Source organism: Orbicella franksi, chromosome 9 (genome assembly GCF_964199315.1).
Source record: "Orbicella franksi chromosome 9, jaOrbFran1.1, whole genome shotgun sequence".
NCBI lineage: Eukaryota > Metazoa > Cnidaria > Anthozoa > Scleractinia > Merulinidae > Orbicella > Orbicella franksi.
The window spans coordinates 25,369,948-25,393,295 of record NC_138153.1 but is presented as its reverse complement, the minus strand read 5'-3'; the positions used below and the strand labels follow the sequence as shown (position 1 = coordinate 25,393,295).

Here is a 23,348-nt window from a genome sequence, read left to right as displayed (position 1 = left end):
ACAGCTGCCAACATTGGAGGGCCTTATAAGTAAACCATGACGGTGGCACAAATTTACAAACATCTGAGAGTAGTCTGAGAGCTCAGAAAAGCTGTAGAAACACAATCGCCTAGAGACTTGTGTTTCCACAACATTTTGTTTTGCCCCCAACTTCCACATGTGTTCGATCTATACCTAGAAAGAAAGACAATGTTTTACACTCAGTCGCTTACATCTAAGCATGAACACATGACACTGAAACATGCTCTTATTGGATGTCAAATGTGGCATAATTGGTCATCAAACATTTGATGGTTAGCAGACTATAACCCCAACTTTAGGGCTGAAAGTCTTACGCCCACCAATATTTCATGGTTATACTAGAAGTAAAACCACAGGTCAGGATCAATTTCTCTGAAGAAGTCTTCAATGTTCAATCTTTCTGCCATTTTGTGTGCTGAACTTTTAGCATGAACGTCTGCTCCAGGGTCTGCTAAACCCAATTAGAGCATGTTTCGGTGTCATATGTTCACACTTAGATGCAAGAGATGGTAGTGCAGACAAAGATTCCAACAGCTCTTACAAAAGGAAAATATTCTCCCTCCACCCTCCCTTTTTGTTTAAAATCCACATCAAGTGAAACATTACCTGCTGTTAGGACTAAGAAATAAGATCTTGCCACTCACCCAACTAAAGGAGCATTGCTCTTTTCTGATAAAATTGCCATGACACTCTCCACGTTGTACACAAACTGGACACTGTGGGGGTACACGGTATGGAGACTTTTTAGCCTGTCCTTTAGCATACAACACTGCTGAGGTGAAGCGTACTTTAATAGTGTTCGAACCAGTCTTGAGAGCCCCCTTAACATTGAAGATATATCTGTGGAACATGTTTTTTGACTTGCCAACTTGGATGCCATTCACCAGAATTGCAGCAACTGTATCCAGTCCTTCAAAAACCAGGAGGATCTGTCTTTTTGATGTGATATCTTTAGAAACTGTGAGAAAGTACAGTGCAATAAAATACAAGTGATTGTCATCTTTTGGAAGTTAGTACATACAGTATAGAAAAGATAATTTAGCTACATAAAACAATGATAGTTCGTAAACAGCTAGATTAAGAGACGTGTAACTATCTCCTCTTCTGGTGCTATGCAATATTGTAGTGGGCAGGCTTGTACTCTTATAACCCCCAAGAGCTATGCTGGCATGAGCCATGGATGTGCTCCCAGCAGGTCCTACTATACTGGATTGGTCTGCAGGATAGGGGCAAGACAAGACAGCATCCTGGTCCACCAGGCTGGGGATTGTGCATGGGGCTAGCATATTGACCTTGTAAGAAAATCCTTTTAGTTACTAACACCAATACAAGAAGTCAAGGTACCAATGGTGTCAGAAGTGAAATATCATGTATCTTGAGAATGACATGGCTGGCAAGCAAAAGTAATCAAGGCTAGCATTCAGAGGATGGATCTCCTGAAACTAAAGGAGCAAGGCACTAACCAAAGTGGACAAGGAGAAGAGCAGTGAAGCAAGAAAAGGCAGGGCAGGTTTGGAGTTAATTGAGGCAAGTTATTTTAGACCACACATACAAGAGATCTGTAAAAATGCAAGTAAGAAGGTTGGAGTCTTGTCACGTTTAAAGAATTTATTGTCTACAAACACGAAACTTCATCTATATAAATATACAATTTTACCAACTTTAACTTACTGTCATCAGGTCTGGAACTTTTGTACAAAATCAGATAGAAGGAAACTTGAAAGGATTCAAGAGCGTGTTCTTCGCATTGTTTTCAAGGACAAATCTGCTACATATGATGAACTACTTAAGAAAGCTGGACTAACGACTCTATACAACCTAAGGTTACAAGATTTGGCAATACTAATGTACAAAGTTAAACATAAACTGACACCAATCTACATACAGAATATGTTTGAAGAAAATAGAACAATATACCAACTTCGGAATGAAAATGATTTTAAGATACCAAGATTTCAGACTGTAAGATACGGGAAACACTCTATAAGATACATGGGTCCATACTTGCAGTCAAGACTTTCAAGAGACGAAAAGAACAGTGATACTGTACCTTACATTCCTTCATATCAACTATAAGAAGAAGAGACATAGCATCTTTGCTTGGGGATAATTGTGAAAACTGTCCCTTATGTTTATCCTGACCTGACTTTCATATTTACTTATTAATATTTTAATATTTACTTATTAACTTTTTTTAATAGATACTTATTTATTGTTTACATTGATAATTTCTTTTTTGTGTGTGTCCCCAATTAGCAGCAATGCTAAATATCCCAGACATGTTAATAAAGGTTTTTGTTTTTGTTGTTGTTGTTGTTGTTGTTGGTAAAGGACAGTTGCAGGTGGCATCCTTTGGTGACAGTCTTAAATGCAAACACAAATAATAAATACTGATTTAACAATCTAATTACAGTCAGTGTGAAAAGGAGACTGTGGACTGCACACTACAGATTGCAGACGGGGGGATAAAATACAGACTGAGGGTACAATGCAGACTGCAGATCAGAGTTGAAATGCAGACTGAGACTATAATAGACTTTTTAGCAGAGCCTCAGCAACCCAAAGAGCCACCAAGTGGAGCCCCATACTCATATAGGAAAGAAAGGAAACCCATGAATTGATTATCATGGCCAGCGGTATTGCTCGTGGAGGCACAATGACAACGACAAAAAAGTTGTGCAACATGGCAGCCATACTTTGACAAATAGGTTGACCGAGACATGCAGCCTTGGTTTACAGCGTACATTGTTGATATTGGACATCCATGTTATAGTCAGTTAACACCTATCAAAACAAGGTATCCACTGGCCAGTATCATATGACAGTAATCATATCACGGCCTCAAGTTTAGAGCTCATTGAGGTCAGGTTTTTTTTTTAAGTTGACCGCTGTCCAGGCACTGGTTTTCAATTGGATCGTAGGCTCAAGTCAGATAAACCTATTGTAATCAGTAACTTTGCTTTTAGGCTTGGCTAAATCTATATTTATTTAATATTAATTATGCATTGTGTTATTTCCATTATCAAGAGCTAACTGTAAACAGGGTTGTTCAGACTAATCTGAGTGAAAGTCTGCAGCCTGAATAGTGCACTTGCTAATTTAAATATCACTCTGGTTGGCCTGTATATCACTCAGGTTAGCCTTAATAACACTCTGGTAAATCTGTTTAGTGTTAAATCTAGCTCTCAATGATGGAAATGGTAACACAATTCAGTTAAAAAGTCTGCAGTCTGCATTTTACCCCCAGTCTGTATTCTAACCATGGTCTACAGTCTGCAGTCTCCAGTCATTTTACACTGACTGATCTAATTAAGCAGGCGTGGATAAAGATGGAATGGATTCGGTGGTTAGCAACCCATTGTAATTTCTACCTTATGGCATTATCAGCATTCTGGCTCATAAGTTTTCAATTAGGTTGCAATTGTCAAATTACAACATTTTGTGGGCATGCCCCATTGATTCTGCAACCCCAAGGTACTAGCCACCTGTTGACCCCTGTTAAGCATGCATGACTGTGGCAGTTTTACAGGAGGGAGAGGAAATTAGCATAAAGAGAATAATCTTGACCGGTTCAGAAAAGAATATACAAACTGCTTGTCAAAAGCATTAAACAAATATGTTGCAGGTCAAAATGAAATTCAGGTTAAAATGAAATTCCTTTGTCTCTTTACCCTAATTATTCATGGATCATGAATAATTAGGGCTAGAAGACAAAGGAAATTGAGAATCAAACTGGGTTAAAATCATTTTAACCTGACTTTCATTCTCACCTACAACATATACACTTACTTTGTCAGGTAATTATATCTGTTATCGACTCCCTCGCAAAACAAATAACAACGAATGAGATAAATATTTTCACACCTTCCAAAGACCTTGTGTATGTCCAGTTGTCATAAGCTATCCATCGATAGTTGACATCATTAAACCGGAAGTAAGGATCCTTGATAGTTCCATTCTTGTACAGCGCTGTGTGGACATTTCCGGGAACATTTCCGGGCACAGAGATGCTCTTATTTGCGTTTGTAACAATCCAGGTGCCTCCAAGATTCACTTCGACAACGTCACAACGTATCAGAGTAAAACAAGAGGCGACAATGTTTAGAAGAAGGACCAAAACATTATTCTTGACCGCCATCTTGAATGTGATGATCTCATCAACAACATAAGCCTGTCCGCATTACAGTCAGCGGTTTCAATCATCGGGGGCAAAAAACTGCGGGAAATACACTGATTGCAAATGGCGACGAAACGAGCGAAGGAGAAACGAAGTCAGTTTTGCAAAAGTCGTCAGGTTATCGAATCATTTTACGCCAAACACTTTACACTGCTTCGCTATCTTCGCAAAGTCAAGCACAGAAAAGCCCTACGCCTCATTCAAGATAGCGATCCCGTGGAATATCGCGTTCTCCTCAAATCAACAATAGTGGCAGGCGATAGTGATGAGTCAGCTACACAGTCATTTAACCCAACACAGACACAGTGGTTTACTTTGAAGGAGATCATCAACAGAGTAATTGAGCTCGTCTGCCGAACGAACAAAGCAAACGTGCTAGCGTTTGGCTTCGAGTCTTTGAATGGGTATGGAAAGAAAGGAACGGTGGCTGGGACTATTGGAATCCAGAACAGCTATCCTAACACGATCGTGAGTTATTTGAGAACGACGAGAGCGTGGCAAATGCTCCATGAGCGCGTCGGAGACGACTTAATGATACATTTGCTTCAGAATGTGTCTATGTTTGTGAAGGTTAACGCAAAGTGTTATTTCCAAGTGGCTGGTTATCCCATTAGTCGTCTAAGTCCTTTGTCAACAACAGACACCACTCCTCAACTCCACAACAAGCCAGTGGTAACACAGTCGGCCGGCGGTGGAAATGGCGTAAGTACTGTTTTAAAGAGGAAAACAAGACGAGGCGGTAAGCGTGCAAGGAGATATCGCGAGAATTCCTCGCAGAGCCAGAAAGAAAAGGAAGATTTGCCGGACGTGCCCGATAAAGAGGATGAAACCCGCGGACATGATGTGGAGTCTGTTCGTGACAGTGATGTGGTCGCAGCTAGGCCAAATCCTCCCGCAGTATTAGCAGATCCTGCTGAAATGGATGGAGGCAGTCATGGCCTTGATGCGTGTGTAGATTTCCCTCAAAACAAACAGAAACGTAAGCTTGAAAGTTATGACAGTGATGAACAACCTCGAGCTAAGGAAGCAAGGATGCCTTGCAATGCCCCCGATTATGTAGATAAGTCTCCAGAGTGTGGTTCAGTGGAGAAACTTGCCACTGAAGCTTCCCCATTGTTGTTTTCAGATGAAAGTAGTGGAAAGTCTACTCAGGAATCTACCCACCCTTGCGTCCGGAATAGTGATGTCGATTCAGCAAAGAATGTCATCGAATTTCCCCTCCATGATGATGTTTCCACTTCTCTCTTTCGAGACAACATAGAAGAGAATGCGGTTGATCAAGAATGTCGTGATGAGGTCGAAAATTATTTACACCGAAATGAGGAGAAAGAATCAAGTGTGATGTCAGTAGAAAGAAGCGTGGGAACTTTAAAAAGAAAGAAATCCTCTTCCAAGGGCGCTGGAAGGAAAAACAAAGATCAGGTTAGACGAAAACCGTGGGATTATCTGTTAAAGTTTCTACCCAAACCAGGACAAACTAACTCTAAAAGGCATCCTCGCGGGGTTCGAAGCGACAAGCAAGCAAAACAGAATAACAGACAGCAGAGTGATCGCCCAGCTTCGAAGAAGAATAGGAAGGGTATCCGTTTGAACGAAGTTTCCCTGCCACGTGCAAGTTTGTTTTACTCATCAAACCTTTCCCAAAGGTTTCCTAAGAAACATGTTATGCAAACATCACCTGTAAGTATGGCTGGAGCGCGCAAACTCTCCCAGCAAATCTTTTTGCAAGGAAGCTGTTTGACTACCAGTGGACACAGTAGTGGGATAATAGGCAGCGAAAAAAGAGATGATCAAACTGCTAAGAACGCGACTACAGCCTTAACCAACCATGATGTATTTAGAACAGCAACGCCCATCGCACAGAAGCGAAAGCCATTACGTTTGCCAAAGAAGCTTAAGAAAATACAACCACTTCTGCTGAAATTCCTGGCAAGGCATAAGAAGTGTCCGTTTAGAACTCTGTTGAGACACCATTGTTATTACAACGTGCAGAAGAGAGACAAGAAGAGCAAAAAGAGGAGAATCTTGCAAAGAATCCCTTTCAACGTCAAGATGATGTACCACAAGCGATCTTGGAAGGCTGGCACAAAGTCTACCAAATTCGTGCGTCGCGAAAAGAAACGCGTGGAAGTTGACGCGCTGGCATATCGCCATGCTGTTAACAATTACACCAAACATGATCAAGTGAGTGTACCATCAGCAGATGTAAAGTAAGCTAGGCTAGAATGACAGAACGCGTAATATTAATTTAGCGAGGAGACTATGAGCGTTTTTGGTAAACTAGGAAAAGCTTTTCAGGAGGGAACTTTGTCTTCGAGGATTTTCTAGTGGACGGTGTTATTTCTGAATAACTAAAGCTTTTTGTGCGCTCAGAAGGGTATTTCCCAAAACGATAATTTGTTAGACTGGTCAGTGAAACCTAGCGTGCAACTGCAACCGACTAGGACAATTGAGTCGCAGTGCGCAAGCAAATTAGTGTTGACCCGATAAATTTCAACTTGTTGCGGTTAGTTCTATAATTTTCTACTGACTGTTTAGCTGCTTAACTACCTACATTGTATGAAGTGAACTTCTTCTGAGTTTAAGCTTTCGCAGGGAGCAGGTTACCTTCTAGCCTTACCTAAAAACTAATCTAATGATTCTTCTGCTACAGGTTGTGCGCTTTCTGCAATGTATCTGCCACAAAGTTGTTCCCAAAGAATTGTGGGGATCCTCAGAAAACAAAGCGACGTTTCTTCGGAATCTTGCCAAATTCATCCGTCTCCATCGAGCAGAAACATTTACCCTGGGCCAGGTGATGGCAGGGATCAAGGTTTCTAGCTGCGAATGGCTGAAAGACAAAGGAAGCGTGAAGAAGCACATTCCACTCTCTGATTCCCTGAAACAGCAGCAGCTGCTTGCTCAGTTTATCTGGTGGTTTGTTACCAAGTACCTCATGGTGATTCTTAAAACCTTTTTTTACGTCACCGAGAGTGGCACTCATCGCCAGAGAGTGTTTTATTACAAAAAACTAGTCTGGAGGAAGATCCATCGCTTTGGTCTGAACACGTTTTGTGGCGAGTTCTTTAAACCGTTGAAGACTAAAGAGGCGGACGAACTCCTTCGGAGGCCATCTTCTTTGGGTTTCTCGCTGCTCAGGTTTATACCAAAGAGCTCCACCGTCCGCCCTATCACTAACATGCGACACTGCCCGACGTCCAAGGAAACGATCAACGCCCAGAAACCGCAGTCAGTCAACTGGAAACTGCAGAATGTGTTTGAAGTTCTCAAGTTCGAGAGGCAGCGCAACCCGAAGAACCTGGGTTCCAACTTATTTGGAGCTGATGATCTTTACAGAGCACTGAAGCCGTTTGTGGCACGCGTACGCACAAGTTTAGAGCGAAGGCCGCTGTACTTTGTGCACGTGGACGTGAAGAACTGCTACGAGTCCATCCTGCATCAGAAGCTTTTTGATATCATAAAGCAAGTGCTAGAGGAAGAGGAGTACCTCATTCGACGGTTCTCTTTGTTGCGCATGTCGGCAGGAAAGGTCCACAGGTAAGAAGTACATCACAAGTGATATAGGAGGCGCAATGGCCCAATGGCTGATGCGTATCAACTTCAGGTTGAGTGATCCACGTGCTAGCGCTAGCTGGTTCTTGGGAAAAACACTTTGTCTGTGTCTTTTATGGGTATTGGTAAACGTTTTGTGCAATCTAACAAAATGCTGGGGGAGGGGAGGGGACTATCTGCCATGGATTAGCATGCCATCCAGGGGGGAGTAGCAATTCTCCTAGTCGCTTCATGCTGCAGAAACTGAGGGATAAGGTACGATTGCTTGGGGCAGTTTCCCCGTGATTTCACTTAGCCTTTCAGAATTTTTCAAAGTTATATTAGATTCCAAGGCGGGGTTGTACGTACCAATTTTATATTTGAGTTCTCTCCTACAGCCCACGTTTGGCAAAGTTTTTAAAAAAATCTGTACATAGGTTTAAGAGCAACCTTAAAGTTTTGAAAATTTAAGGTGGCTCTGAAGTCCATGTAGAGAATTTTTTAAATTTTGCCAAAAGTTGCGTCCTATCATGCTTATTAGAATTTGATGATATAAAAAAATTTCACCGCGCCGCTTTTGAATTATAAGCCCCTTAAGCTGTAATTAAGGGTGTTTTAGCAGGTCATACTGTTGTAATGGTAACCTATTGTGTCACGAAAATGATAACGTGTTCACCAATGGGTTCGCTCTTAATCTCTCCTCTGAGAGGAGAGAAGGGACTAAGAACAAGTGACCTCAGACCATCTGAAAATGACGCTATTGCGAAGGGTGCTAAGTGGAAAAAGCAAGCTTTAACAATAAAACTAAAAACGTTTCAAATAATTGTAGCTCAGTGAAGAGTCGCGAAAATTTAACATGTTCTTTAATTTGTAGGGAGTTTTTGAAACACGTCAGTACTGCAGATGACTGTCGTTCGTTTCCAGACTTCTTCCGTTCCCTCGTGACCGCATGGAAGCTGAAGGAAGTGATAGCTGTGGATAATGTGTGGTATGCGACTGAAGACCGCGACAAGCTGGTAAGCATACTCGGTGAACACATCTTTAACAACATCGTCAAGATCGGAAACAATTTTTACCAACAAGAGAGGGGTAAGTGAGACATTGCAGATGTTTAGTTGTCGCGTAATTTTAGTTTGCAACACAACGACACTTTCTTTGAACTAATCGTCAAGATTTTACATAGCCAATCAAGTCAGCGAACGTGTGATTGGACGAAAGCACTGGAGATCGTCTCGGTAACATGTAACAGATATTGTTCCCAAAACTCATAGATCACGATTTCATCGCTGCAACATGTTCCTGTTACATAAGTCTTCTTGCGGCATGGAGCCTTACATAATCAGAGATTAAATTGGGAACAATTCCAAGTCGATAGCGTATTTCTATCAGCACGAATTGTCTGCCCCATGCTTCGAGGTTTTTCGTCGCCGAAATGTCTCGGTAACATGAGGTGAGCTAAAAGTCCTTTTCTGACGTGACAATTTTCGAAGTACTCGCAACTGCTCGAGCTATCTTTTTTTGGTTAATAACACCAAGAATCTTTTAGAGAACTGCAATGTAGATTTTCCTAAACGGGACCTGTTCTATGGACTGTTTGAGCTAACTAGTGTGGAGTAGAGATTTGCGTTCTTGTAAGGACTTTACTCATTTACCCTCTTATTCATTTAGGCATAGCACAGGGCTCTGTCTTATCCACAATGCTTTGCGGCTACTATTACAGTCAGATGGAGAGAACCCACCTATCGGAAGTATCCGAGGATCCAGACTCCCTCCTGTTGAGATGGGTAGACGACTTTCTCGTGATCACCCCTCGGAAGAGCTTGGCTGATAAATTCCTCAATGTGATGCATGCCGGGATACCCGAGTATGGTTGTTTTATCAACCACGATAAAACGCTGACCAACTATGACGTAGTCGCGGCTGATGGTCGGGAGGTGAAGAGTGTTGGGGCGAGTGAGAGATTTCCCTGGTGCGGATTCCTATTGGATACAGTGACACTTGAAGTTTCTCCAGACTTGTCTCGGTATACCGGTGAGTCTCAGTAATTATATTAAACTAGTGTATGTCTTTTGTTGCTCTTTCAAAGTAAAGGAAGCTGCTAAGATCAATTGACCGTGCGAAGAATTGCAATGCCCAGTTCGCTCTATGACGCGCGCCTGCAGTGCATCATGGTACGTCTGGCACAAGGCCAGAGGCCGTCATATTCTGATCTTCAAATGAAGTATTTCCTAAAACAATCGAACAGCTTCATCTATAAATCGAACTTCTAAAAAAGACTTGTATTTGCTTGGTGCATCTCCCATTATGCACTACAGGCTTGTTCAGAAGTGAAGCGGCTCTCGTAAGCTTGCAATCCTATTTGTCGTCATTGTAGCAGCTGATATTGTTTTGGGGCTAGGGGTCATTGTTTCTGTTGTTTGTTCTATTGCTCTGTCAAAGGATTTCAAGCCATTCATGTGAGACCTTACGAGAGCTGCTATATGAGCCGGTTTGTTGCCTGGAGGGTACTGCGCAAAGAATCCAATCCGTAAAATCACAGCATTAAAATGCCTTTGAAGTAAAAAATACCGAAAATTGTCCAATATTCTCTGTGTGGAAGTTGCCCTTTCAGGGTTTCTTACTCTGTTTGATATCTGTTTTTAAGTTAACATTCCTGTATTTAACTCATATTAGGCAGAAAATTAGTGGCACTTATTTGTGGCTTGTTTCCTCTAAGGGCTCCTCTTAAGAGACACCCTGACGGTCTCCTTAAATGCGCATCCTGGTGAGGCCCTGAGAAGGAAGCTCCTATACTCAGTACGCCCCAAGTGCCATCCGTTACTACTGGATCAGTATCTGAACACACGTCAGAGAATCCTGCTCAACGTGTACCAAGTGTTCCTCTTGACTGCGTACAAGTTTCACACTTACGTCAAAGAGTTGCCACGGAGTAGGTTCTATTTTTTTAGCTGGTGATTATTTGCGATGCGCATACTGTAAAGATGATGTAAAAATCGCCTTTTTATAACAGTAAACCCTTGCCTAGTTCCTGTACAGTTTTCTCCAAAACTTCGAGGTTAATTGATTTCGGTGACGTATCCGAGAGGAACGGCAGGGAGTACACTTTTCGCCTCGGACCACGTGACCCGAAAACGATTGACCGAGGCAAATATCAACGCCTAGGAACTAGGCAAGTTCATATAGGCAAGCCATTTGCTGAAGAAAAAAAAAATAAAACAGTTGCAACGAGCATCAGCAAAAATGTGGTTTAGCATTTGTGAGCATTTTGTGGTTTAGCCTTTGTGAGCGGTAAAATTTGTCTTTGATCAAATATAAGAATGAAGAGATGATAAAAGAGAAGTGTTGATTCATTTTACATGGTAGGTTAATAAGACACGTTTTGGGGGATGACAATCCCATGAGAAACTTAGCTGAGTAACGCAGTCGATGGAAATTGATTCCCATTTTGTGGTGTCATATTATGGTTTTTTAATGACCGCGCTGCATGGAGCAAATAAACTCTTTGCATTCTATATATATATATATATATATATATATATATTTTATTGAGACTATAGATTGAAAGGAGTTGTCTAGACATCAAAAAGCATATCGCAGGCGTTTATGATCAGTGAATGGGGTGTGCCGATGCCATAACAAATATTGAAAGGATAAAAAAATTGACATGAAAATTCTCCCGAAAACTTCAGCCGAGTTTGTTCAGTTGCTTGTCTTATATCAACCAATGAAACAGAGCTGCATTCTTAAACCGTACCGACTACAGCTCGAGGTCGAAAAAATAAAATGAGTTCTTGTTAGTGATTGTCAAAAATAATATACTGTGTTGCACCAAAGGGATATCATCCTTTATTTGAAATTTTTGGTTTATTCTCGTCACCTGTTGTCTGCTTGACGATCAATTGCCAATAAATCATTATTTCTGGCTGTCTTTTTTGAAAGCGCAATATCTCTTTCATTCCCAGGTATTGACGAACCGCGTTGCGTACCTCGCTTCAATCCGGCACGGCTAAAGTTCTCAAAACGCGGTGTTTACTTCGCTTAGCAGTATTCGCGTGTAAATTCTCGCTGTTCCCTTTATAAGCCGTTTACACTAGCGGTACAAAAATTCAGGTTTTTTGTCACACTGAGATCTGTGTTCATATGGTATTTGCCCTGTAAACCAACATCCTTGGCCTGGATATTAAGTGAAGTTTGCAAGACAGATGTGACTCATTAAAAGTCTGATGTTGATGTGGCTTTATATGTTTTCCATCAAAAAAAACTGAAGCTTTCATTTGAATGGCAGTGTAATAGATGAAACCGTAGAGGCCTTAATGGCCTTTTATTGTTCGAATATATTTAAAATCAATCAAGCACACTTAATTTGCCGCTAAGTGTACTTGTGTTAATGTGAAATTTCTCGGAAAAGGGGAACTCTACCAATTGAAGCAATATTCAAATTTCCATTTTGTAAAGAACTTCTGGAAAACTCCAAATTGTAATTATTTTCAACGAAAGCCGTATGGTATATGGCGTATGTTTTCATTGTTTGGTGTGTTTAGTAATCGACATATTTGTCCAGAAAAAATTAGTTACCATAACTCGTTAGTAACTAGTGAATATGAATATTCTTCTTGATCAAAGGAAGCGATTTAAAACTACACGCCTTTATTGCTTTTCGGAGTACACGGTTCTCTATTTTCGTTTAGTCTCAAGAGACAGTTACTTGAATTTCAAAAATTTAATTTTTTATAATAAGAAATTACAAAGTGTCCCTTAGCAACAGTGTATAACCTGTGTTTAATCTGTTAGCAATACATTTAGTTCTAAATCGCAGGCCAAGCGTCGAATTGACAGCTCGTTCGCCTCAACTTGGATCGTAACCGGCCATGTTCATATGGGTTCTAACCTCTGAATTTCTTGTTCTTGTACGTGTTTTTTTTTTTCTGTATAATATGTTCCCAGGTCTAATATTTTTTTTGTGTGTGTGTGTGTTTATGATGATAATGCTGCCTTTGTGAGGTTAGACTGTAATCTAAACGTGATTAAGGATCAGGTTTATGCATGGCTATTACTCTGTTTGCAAATTGGAATTGTCTGTTAATCACAAGCCTAACGACTGAAGGCTGTGTTACGACAAATACAACAAATGAGATAAAACTGAAAATATATTGAACTCTGATAAAACAACAGATTGGCGTCTCTTGCCTGTCTGAGAAAGACTTTCGTTCGCTTTTCCTTCTGAACCTTGCTAATATTTTGTTACACTGGACTATATGCTAGCTATCAGAAGATTCGAGAAACATCACCACAAATTAAAAATGTTTGAAGGATTAAAATTCAGAATTATGATCATACAACACACCCATTGTTCTGAACAGCTTCCGTTCGAGTTTCCGTATCTCTGGATCTCCAGACAATTATTTTTTAATCTCTATTTTTTTTTTTTTTTTTTTTTTTTATCGAAGTCCTGAAAGGTTGTACGAATCTTTGATCGCTATGTGCATTCTAGCCGAGTTCCAAAAGATTCCACTGAGATCGACAGTATCTGCGACCGCCTTTCCATGAACAGAAGGAGTTGTTACAAAATGAAACAATCGAACTCAATCTTTTTGCAGGGCTCTGAGTGACCTTCCCAATTCGAACATCAGTGATTTACAATGTGTAGAAGTAAATCCAGTCTTTGTAGACGGATCTTTGTGCGAGCACAGAAAACAGTATATTCTTCCATTAGTCAACCACTCATAATTGAACCTTAAATTAACATAGCACTTTAGTTTGCCAAGCAAAGTTATTCTCTGCTAAGTTATTTATTATTTATCACAAAATGAAGCAGAGCAATGCAAAATAGACTATGTTCCTTTTCAACAAAAAATAATTTTGACTTTTTTTGGCATTAAAATATTTCGCATGCTTCGTTATTTTTTTATTTTTTATTTATTATTATTTTTTTTACCGTGTTGTTTAACTAGGGTAGGTCATATTTTTTTTTCTCATTTCCTTCTTTACCGGGCGTTTTTTAAATTCAAAAACATTCCCCTTTTTGATAAAATATATTTACAGCCGTTTTTACCATGTAAGGATGTCGCCATTTCATTTATTTTGCTTGACTCCCCGTCAATACAAGTTCAGTTCTTTTTGTAATATACCTGCATTTTATAAGGGTCGCTACAACTTGCAGAAACAACACCGTAATATATATTGTGTCAGCCTGACAGCCTAATAAAAGAACTCTTGTAATTACTCCATTAGTCAAATGTTCCAGAAGAGCGGCCTTCAATTTGATCGACGTACTGAACTCTCTTCGAACAACTAACTTCTAAACTAATAAAATCGCCAAATTGTTTCTTTGTGAATCAAATTTTCGCCGTTTTTTTTTTTTTTTTTTTCCCCGGTGTTTTTGCATGCGTCAATCCTGTTGGCACCTTGCTGGCCTCATTAGTTACTGTTATGAGTTTTATCAAAGTATTTCTCTTAATTCTGTTTCACCATATGTTGCCCAACGCAAGGAAAACAAATCATTTCTGGCGAAGCGAACCATGCGCGTTTTATCTCGTTAAAACAGGAAAGGCGGTGTGAATAGCAAGTTTGTTCTCGACTAGTGACTTGCGAAATGAAGAAACGATTAAGTTCTTTTGGTGGTTACATATGTAAATTAGATTGAATGCTTCTATATATAGTCTGAAATATAAATTATATTTTTTGTAATTTTCCTTAAGATATTGAGATCGTTGCGGTGTTTTTCAAATCTGTCAGATTGTTACTGTCTTTCATGAGAAAAGAGTTAGTTGATATGATACGTTTACAGTATTGGAAAGAAAGTGAAGTTCAATGTTTTATTTTTCTTATCTTTTCATCTTAATCACAGGTGGTCAACCGAAGGACAACCCGCCATTTTTCTGCCGAGTTATTCTTGATTTGGCGCAGTATTTTCATTCAGCAAGTTCTCGGAAGTGTCGCCAGATGTCTCCCAGTGAAGTCACGTTTTCATTGGACGAGCGCGAGGTGACGTGGCTTTGTTTTCACGCGTTCCAGTCGTGCCTGCGTAAAAAGCAATCTCGCTATGGGGAACTGCTGAAATTTCTCAGGAAGGGCTTGTCGCAGCTACGCTTGCCAGCAGAAGATTTCAAAGCAGTCATTGATATAGATACCTCACAACACGCTGTTTTTAAGCTCATCCATTGAAAGCACATGCAAGCCTTGTGCTCAATTGGGACACTTTCATCTCACTTTAAACTGTCCAAGAGTTCATCAGATACGTTTGACCACAAATGTGTTCACCAAAGTGCTGATGACAAGAAGGCGCCAAGAGTCTCCGTAACAGTGTACACATGCAGCCAGTCTGGTTCAACGACCGCCAGTGCGTTGTAAAAATCCTCCAGAGAAGGATGTTCTGCATACCCCTCACTCAACAAACTTTCGGAAAGATTCTTTGTGTTATTATATCGGACCCATCAGAATATCACGTGGTGTGGTATTGAACTTTTTTCGTGAAAAATCATAATACTCTTCGAATCTCTTAACTCAGTATTCATGTGTGGTTTCAATTTCCTTTTTTGGACGTTTCTGTTGATTTCTTACTCAAAATGATGAAAAAAAAAATCAATAAGCAAGATATCAGTGAACAGCGCACGTCATCAAAAGCCCGTTTGTTGTTCCTAAATCAGTACTGAATTTGATCTTTCCTCCCCAAAATTGCTGTGAAGTTAAAAATATTTATTACCTGATTGTTACTGTAAGCTCAATGTACTGCTGTACAAGTCATATGTTTCCTCTTGAGTCAGGCGGTCGGAACTGCAGCAGCTGTTCATGTCACTCAGTTTACCTGGCACATTGATTTATATTGACTGACATTTCTACAAGCAATTTTAGTGCAGACAATTTGCTAAAAGTAATTGAGTTTGGCCCGCCTTTTTCGTCGTTAATTGCGAAAGGCAGCTGAATTGTCAACACTTTCCGTGTAAGCTTGCCACTAACTCATTGAAAAAAGTACAGATCTTTTGTTGACGATAATTACTTCTTTTTCGCTGTACAAAAGCATCGTCAGGTCTTGTGATGTCAACCCGGTACTCAAGAGTATTTCGAGGTTTTATTTTTTTCCGTCTTCTTTGTCTTAAGCCGCAATCTAAAAATTACCAAATGGAATTAAAATGGCTTAGTTCCAAACTGGCAACAAAGTTAGGTTGCATGAATGCAAGAGAAAAATATATTAAGTATGCTGGTTGATCCCTCTTCTGTGGGAAACCCAATCTCTATTTCTTGACAAAGTAACTCAGCCACCTTGAAACTCTTGAAAGCTATACTGATTCAATTGCGTGATCTTAATTTATCTCATCCATTATCTTGTTGTAAGCCAGTTACAAACTTAATTATATCTTCACCCCTGATAATGAACTCGTGAAGAGAGATCGAATATACGCCAATTTACGATTGGGTTCTTGAAACGTCCATTTCAGTTAACCGCCCGTATCAAAAAACAGCCATTCACCGTCTGAGATAATTTCAACATAAGGCGTAGTTTGACGGTTTTAAATCTAATTTAAGAAGCAAAACTCGTTTGCGTGATATCTTCACGAATGAAAATTGACTCGCCGCAATAAATCTAAGGCTTTGAGTTAATCTGCTTAGGTGAGCATTCCAAGAGCATTCCTGGGGTTATTTTTGTCCTCTGTGCTCATATCACCTATCAATATTAGTATTCTATATTCAAAAACGATGAAGACCAAGATAAAGCAGTCGTGAATACTGTGTACAGCCAAGAATTTCGCCAAGACGAAAGATTACAACTGCAATGTCGTGTGAACGGGCTTTTGACTATACCGGCAACTAAACAGCTGTTAGTCACTCAGGAAAATAGTTTGGCAGCAGTAAAACGAAAAAACAAAATACACAAAAACAAGGCGCGGAAAGGTTAAAGTTTACAACTAATCCGAAATACGTGACAGGATCCAAGTTTTATTCTCAAAGGAATTTCAAACTTCCCCTACTTGCCTGGTTATCAATTGTTCCGATTGCATAACTTTAGAATAGATCAGAAGAGATCGACGATTGCGAGAGAAACCCTTTTTATAGCAAGGAAGGGATTAATCATAACAATTTCACCCACTGATTTGGGAAACAGCGGAAACGAAAGGAGAGAATTTGCAAACATGAAAAATGTTTCTGATTTTGCCTTCGGGGTTAGCCAATCAGAAGATGGTCAACGTTCTATTAATAGAGCATGTTTCACGTCTAGAACAAAGAAAATGTAATAAAAGCGAAACTACCCTTGAAGCAGGAAGTACTTCCAAGCGCCGGAGTAAAATCAGTACTCCTAAAAATATGGCCAGCATACAAGTTCTTGAAATGTGTGCATGATTTCAGGACTAAATGTTTGAGAACTGAAAAACTTATAAATTCCTATGATATACCAGGTTATTCGAAACCGTAACACCCCTCACAGTCAGCTTGTGGAAAGTCAATATTTTAAAAATTGAATGCTGCATGCTTATAGAACAAAAAAGAATCTTTATGAAAGCTCTAAATGGCTGGCTTGATATCGTCCTTCCCTTAAACTCGAGCTTCGGTCAAAAAATGAAAATACCACGTTAAGGATGTGAGGAGTGTATTTCGATATTGGAGTTGCAGCCGGGCATATATAAATCAGGTTAAAGAAATCTCGGAAATACTCTTGCAAATACTTAAAATTCCTGGTATATTCCTCCTAAATATAGCAAGAACTTCGTAAATAACACTTAAGGTGACGTTAGTCGTGTTCAGTTTATATCAGCTATATTAATAAATACCGATGCAGAAGTATTCATTTACGTAAACACTTTTTCTCCTAGTTTTATAAATAATGACAATTAAAAAATACAAATATCAAATTCCGTTCGTGCCAGCTATTTTAAATTTCTGAACTGAAATGAAGCGAGATCTCTTCATTGTACTCGACAACAACAATAATAGCAGGACAGAAAAATAATCTACATTTGAGTCTGGAGACTGAATCAACCCAAAAGTTTGCTAGTCAGTCGCCAGTCATTGTGAAGTTTATATGGATATAATTTTGCGAGAACAGAGAATTCTAAAGAGAAGATGTGTGTACATGCATGTATAATGGAGAAACTTCAGAATAATGTTCAGACGACAGTAAGAGAAGAGAAGTTGAAGGCACTGAGATCTTTCAGATGTGTGGGGATGTTGTCTCAGGGAATAGCCGCTACGTAAGCTATGGTTTGTTCAGTCCAGAACTAGTACGCACTTCTGCCGATATGTATAGATTTTGCCTAGATGCATATCTGGTATTTTTTCCGAGTACTTTACTGGCTTCGTGCAGGCAACTATACGGCTCTTTTGAAATCTTGATCATATAAGGCAATAACTGTCAAATTAATTCGATAGCCTCAACTGTGTAGGGCCGGGCTGGTAATCAAAATATCAACAAGTTCTCAGCTAAACCCCATAGAGAGCCGGAGAGGGAAACTCTCTCATCTCCCGTCTTCTAAACACGGCGCTTGTGTTCAGAGTCACCAACATGGCTGACTGATTTGAGGTTAATGGGTTACATCCGTATCCTCTCAGTGGATAAATTACAGGGGAAGTGATAAGGGTATTTTAAAACGCATTTGCTGATTAAAAATGATCACTCGTCAAGGTGCTTTCTCGCAGTACCTTGTTATGTTTTAATCTACAATATGTTGAAGAAATTCTAGCACACTGATGATGATGATGATGATGATGATGATGATGCATGTAAAAACTTCAATTAACATTCTTAAATAATTGCTATTACTGCGCATGTGTAGGTAGATAAGGTTTAAAACAATTCGAAGATCTCAAGAGGAGATTTAAAAGCCATTACAATGACTTTCTGATTATTGTAATCTAGTAAGGACTTGTGGCTTAGTGAGAAATTTGGTAATGTTGGATTTGAGTGAGAGAACCAGGAGAAAATCCCTCGGATCAAGGCAGTAGAACCATGAGCAACGAACTCAGTCCAAACAAGTCCCGCCGAGATTCAATACCCCGGCCACACTAGCCCTTGAAGGAGTGGCACCCCTGAGTGAGTTTAGCAGCATGAAAATCCTATTTTGAGTTACAGCTATAATCCCTTTTCAATCTTGCCCATTTTTGCTCGTTTGTAATAATTACTCACCACTTCCCTGGTACTTTTCTTACTTTTTAAGCTATTATCACGCTAAAGTTGGCGTAAAACAAGAAGTAGTTCACAAAAGAATTAGATTATGAGCTCGAGACTTGTGTAGATCTCTATAGTTAACGAGGGCCGGCAAAGCCCGAGTCAACATGGTATCACGCAAAGAAATCGAGATCGAATAAGCTACTTAGTTTAGTGAAAGTCTACTAGTCGTTCAAACTTTATCTTAATCATCTTCGCAGACACTTCAAAAACGCAGAGAAGCGGCCGCCATTTTGTTAACAACCGCACACTGTTAGGCTACTCAACATCTACCACAGAATAGATAGTGAGTAGCGTAACCAATAAGAGAACGGCATTCGTGATAGAACGCTACAGTAGACTTATACTAACAAGCCTTAACTGAAAGAAAAAGCAAGTCACCAGTGCGGAAGATTGAAATAGTCCTGTTGTCGGATTTGAGGTCCTCGGATTGTGGGGCCTTCTTGAAAGGAGTAAAATTAGACTCGCTGGAAGAAAAACATTAACACGGGGATTTTTGGGCCACTTTTCCAGTAGCCTGATAACCCAGAACAGTCCTTAAGCGGGTTAACAAATTGACATCATAATTATTTTTCAAACTGACATCGGTGGTTTAAATGGAATCATAGACTGTGTTACAAAGTGTAATCTAAGCCCGCAAAATAGATATCAAACTGTGCCAAGAAGACAAGATGTCGCACAGCAAACATTTCGGCCATGACACTTCTTCAAGCTTTCATCAGCTCAATACTAAATTTTAGATTCTTCTCATAATTAGATTAATTTATTTTTTTTCTATCCCGATTGCCACAGTAACTGTCTCATGCGGTCTTGAAACCCCTTTTTCTGAACTTTTCGCCTTTAAATTCTTCGGTTCTTCAGACGTAGAATTTTAATTGAGCGTGTAAATATCTGTAGAATCACTTTTTTTAGCACAGACATCATGGCGCGAGTGAAGTCTCGGGGTAAGCAGGTGTGATCAAAGTTTAAAAAAAAAATACACGTAAGACAATGATGAAAGCCTGCTTCATTTCCTGCCAATTAACTGATCATAAATTTAAAACAAAACCAGAAGAAGCAATTGTTTTTCTTTTTAATAAACTGGCTTTTGAATTACTGTTCTTGTATTTCAAATGGCCAGGCTTTTCTAAATAATAGTTCTGACGCATTTGTGACGCCATCTGTGCGTAAATTGTTTGCAGTTAATCCTTCACCTGTATGCCAATGCAAAACATTATGAAAAACAATGTTGTTCTGAATAATACCCTGTTTATCAACGTTCTACATCACCTTTCCCTGGCAACCAAATATGTACATTTTTCATTGCATTTTCTTAACACTCGGGGACTCGAAGTGATCTTACTTATACCGTGCTGTTTCATAAGCCTTACGGAAAGAGAAAACTGATTTTTATGGTTTATTTAGCAACAACCGGAAATTGAAAATGTTGTCTCTTTGTTCCCACAGACTTGAAGAAATACTCGTAGAAGTTGAGACCTAGAAACTGCTCTGGCGCTTCCCAGAACCTTTTCCATTCTCTCAATCCAATCACTGGCGTGGCAATAACTCTATGGAAACATAAAAACTTTTTGTAGCTAAATTTGCAGCCTACGTGAGAAATCCCAGTGATGCTGTTAATGGAAAAGACGTTAAATTTTGCTCGGTGAAAAAAAAAGGTAGTCCAGATAGCCGCGGTACGTTTTTAACCTCCGTCGCTCGTTCAAAGCACGTTTTGTATCTGTACATGTAAATTATTTTCCATAAAAAATATTAAAACAGCCAACCTGGAGTCTTCTATCATATGAAACCGAAGATGAGACAGATGATGACATCACATGACACCGATGATAAGCCGATGATATGCCGATGATAAGCCGATGATGAGTCGTAATACTTTCCACAAACCCAAATCTGAATTCGAAGCGGTTCGTCTCGAATTCGGTTCGGATCACCCCACAGAATTACGTTTTAGTTAGGAAGGTAGACATGCAAGGTTCACTCGATAAAAAAAAAAAAAAGCCGAGAGACTGGAACCCCATGGAATACACAAACCGGAGATCAATAATAACATTTAGTTTGTAACAAACTTACGTTATTTTATGTCAAAACTTTTATAGAGAACGGTTCTATTACATAATTTACGTTTGCGTCATTTTGCAATTTTTGTGGCAATGTAGGTTTGTTTTACAAGCTAAAATATCCTACAACTTGTGATTGATATTTCAATTTCTACATCCAAGTGTTTTTTCTAATTCTTTTTTGTCTCGGCTACACGTTCTTCTCCTTACCATAAAGATTATTCTGTCATTTATCGCATCATAAATAATTCCTTTTGTCTGCCGTTTGTCGTTTCTACGTGATGGCGTTTCTTGTGGACGTGCCGTACCATTATTGGTTTTTGCCTTTCTTATGGTAAACCGGCTGATTGAACGGCAAGCAAGTTTGCCGTGCTGTAGAACGAGGCGGCCAATGTTTCATTCAATCACAAAATTGAGTTTATTTCCTCAAGGTTTGCGTGCGTCTGTTGTTTTTGTTCGTCAAGAAAAAGCCAATAAATTTAAGTTGAATGCCAATACAGTAATACCTGTTAGGGTTGCACTGACTGTTACGTTTTCTATTATTATTTTCATCTCCTCTGTACTGATCAAAATATCACTCAACGAGGTCAAACTCGGTGAAGACGTGTATCCTTTGATGAGAAGTGGAGCGGAATCAACGCAGGTTTTACAGAGTAAAACTAGCTCTCTGTATTCACAAATTACGTTTCACGTTTTCCTTGCCGAGTTAGACTAAAACACTCCGAGCTGCGCGAAACGAATTTCCTTTTATATCGAACAAGCGTTCTCTTCTCGAGCCCCTTTCCCTTTTTTTTGGCACTTTTTGTCGAGTGATCGTCTTCGAGTACTCCAAGTAGGAGAAGACAGGTTAAAGCTGTTTCTAAATTTATAGCTAACAACACAGCAATGTTGTTATGGGACTTTGTTTATCCAGTAAAAATAAATTGTTGCATTGTTCTCATGTTTTAAATGTCGACTTCGTATTAAAATTAACACTTGAAAATAATTGCATATATAGGAACATGACTGGATATAAGAATCGAAAATATAGTAAAGCTGATAAAAATAAAAGTTAGTTAAATGCTCGATTTTCCGTTTCGAGTGTTCCCTTCCTGTCAGCTTCAGAATTTGACGTATCTACGCTAGCAGGAACTAAGAAACGTTCCGAAGAGGGAAAAAAATTTTACCGAGCTTTCTTTTATTGTCAGGGAACAAAAGCAAACGAAAAAATGCCCAATGTAAAATTGAATTTTGAAAATTGTTAGGTTAGAGGTATCGATGGAGAAGAAAAAGAGAGAAGTTTTCCTTTGCTTCGTAACCGAATTGTAGTTGGCCAAACGACATGACCATCGCTTTCCTAAAGACTGGGTTATCCCGTAAACTATTTACCGGACTATTTACCAAAAGTTATATTTATAGCCTGCATAATATCAACACATCGATAAAACGCTGAGCAATAAAGTAAACAGATGTTCTCTTGCGTTAACTTTCAGACTTAATAATGTCCTATAAAACCATGCAAAAACGAGTAACTCATGGCTGTGTACCGGCTCCATATGGTCACTCGCAGCTTAGCACCATTGTTTGTAAATCGCCAGTTATGGGTCAGAACAACAGCTACGGTTCGAAACCGTTGTGAGAGCGAGCTGTGACGCTTATAAAAGAACAACTGATCGCAGGTTGAACTCAGTAAAATTCACCATGAAAAGCGAAAAATTTATTTTGTCACTCATAGATAAAGAAACCTTCAGTCAGAGAAATCCTGACACCCACGTGGTTAGAGAAACTATTTTGCCATCGGCCGTTAGCGAAAAGTTTTTAATCGCTTCAATATTGTCAAAATTGACTGTTCCTAGTTAATTTACCGTCATTTTTTTCCTGTAGCCTCTTGTATCAAAAATTTTGCACGCGGTTTGCATTGATTTGAAATGACTTGCAAGCCCTTACTGATCGAACAACTTCTTTTAACGGGTGAAAAGTTCTTTCATCCGGCTGAATATCTACATGACGATCTCTATAGGGCTTAGCTGTTTATAAATAGCCTTTCTTAATATAATCGCTTAGTCTAGCTCGCCGCCTGCAAGTCGAACATTCTCAAGAAGTTCTGACAGAAAAAAAAACCATTATATTAGAAGAGTTATCGCAGTCGTCTGAAGTTTCATTCAAAACAGTCGCTTTTTCTTCTTTCAATCCATATATTCCGATAAAACAAGATCGTGCGAGCGTTTGTGTAATTAATTTTATGTGTGTCTTGCAAAGGTTTCTATTTAGACGGAGCTTTTCGATATCAGTCTCTGATGACTTAGTGAATCAAATATTTTGATCACGTGACTTAGCCGAACTTTTAAATTGCTTCATTTTAATTCAAAGCCGGGTGCTTTTTGAGTAACAACTTATCAGCACGATAAAATTTCAAAACAACTTT

The 23,348-nt window shown here is 39.4% G+C and overlaps 2 protein-coding genes across 3 annotated transcripts in view; one reads left to right on the top strand and one right to left on the bottom strand.

Annotated features, from left to right (window-relative positions):
* LOC145497201 (beta-mannosidase-like) overlaps window positions 1–4,213 on the bottom strand; it is a 32,027-nt gene extending 27,814 nt beyond the window's left edge. For both annotated transcript variants that reach the window (XM_081477011.1, XM_081477012.1), the window contains exons 1-2: window positions 3,886–4,213; window positions 666–979 (exon numbers count right to left, since the gene is read on the bottom strand). In XM_081477011.1, the coding sequence (XP_081333137.1) occupies window positions 666–979; window positions 3,886–4,159 (588 nt within the window). In that variant the 5' untranslated portion in view covers window positions 4,160–4,213. The remainder of the gene's footprint in view (window positions 1–665; window positions 980–3,885) is intronic.
* Window positions 4,193–16,291, top strand: LOC145497200 (telomerase reverse transcriptase-like). The gene is made up of 6 exons (XM_081477010.1): window positions 4,193–6,382; window positions 6,852–7,735; window positions 8,604–8,818; window positions 9,398–9,760; window positions 10,446–10,658; window positions 14,577–16,291. Exons 1-6 carry the CDS (start codon window positions 4,262–4,264, stop codon window positions 14,891–14,893), a joined length of 4,113 nt encoding a protein of 1,370 aa, XP_081333136.1. The 5' UTR covers window positions 4,193–4,261; the 3' UTR covers window positions 14,894–16,291.
* Window positions 16,292–23,348: the final 7,057 nt, after the last annotated feature.

Excerpts from the sequence above, each read along its gene's own strand:
- LOC145497200 (XM_081477010.1), top strand. The coding sequence starts at position 4,262 with ATGGCGACGAAACGAGCGAAGGAGAAACGAAGTCAGTTTTGCAAAAGT. Across the intron at positions 8,819-9,397 it reads TTTTTACCAACAAGAGAGGG|GCATAGCACAGGGCTCTGTC; the intron begins GTAAGTGAGACA and ends TTATTCATTTAG. Across the intron at positions 10,659-14,576 it reads CGTCAAAGAGTTGCCACGGA|GTGGTCAACCGAAGGACAAC; the intron begins GTAGGTTCTATT and ends TCTTAATCACAG.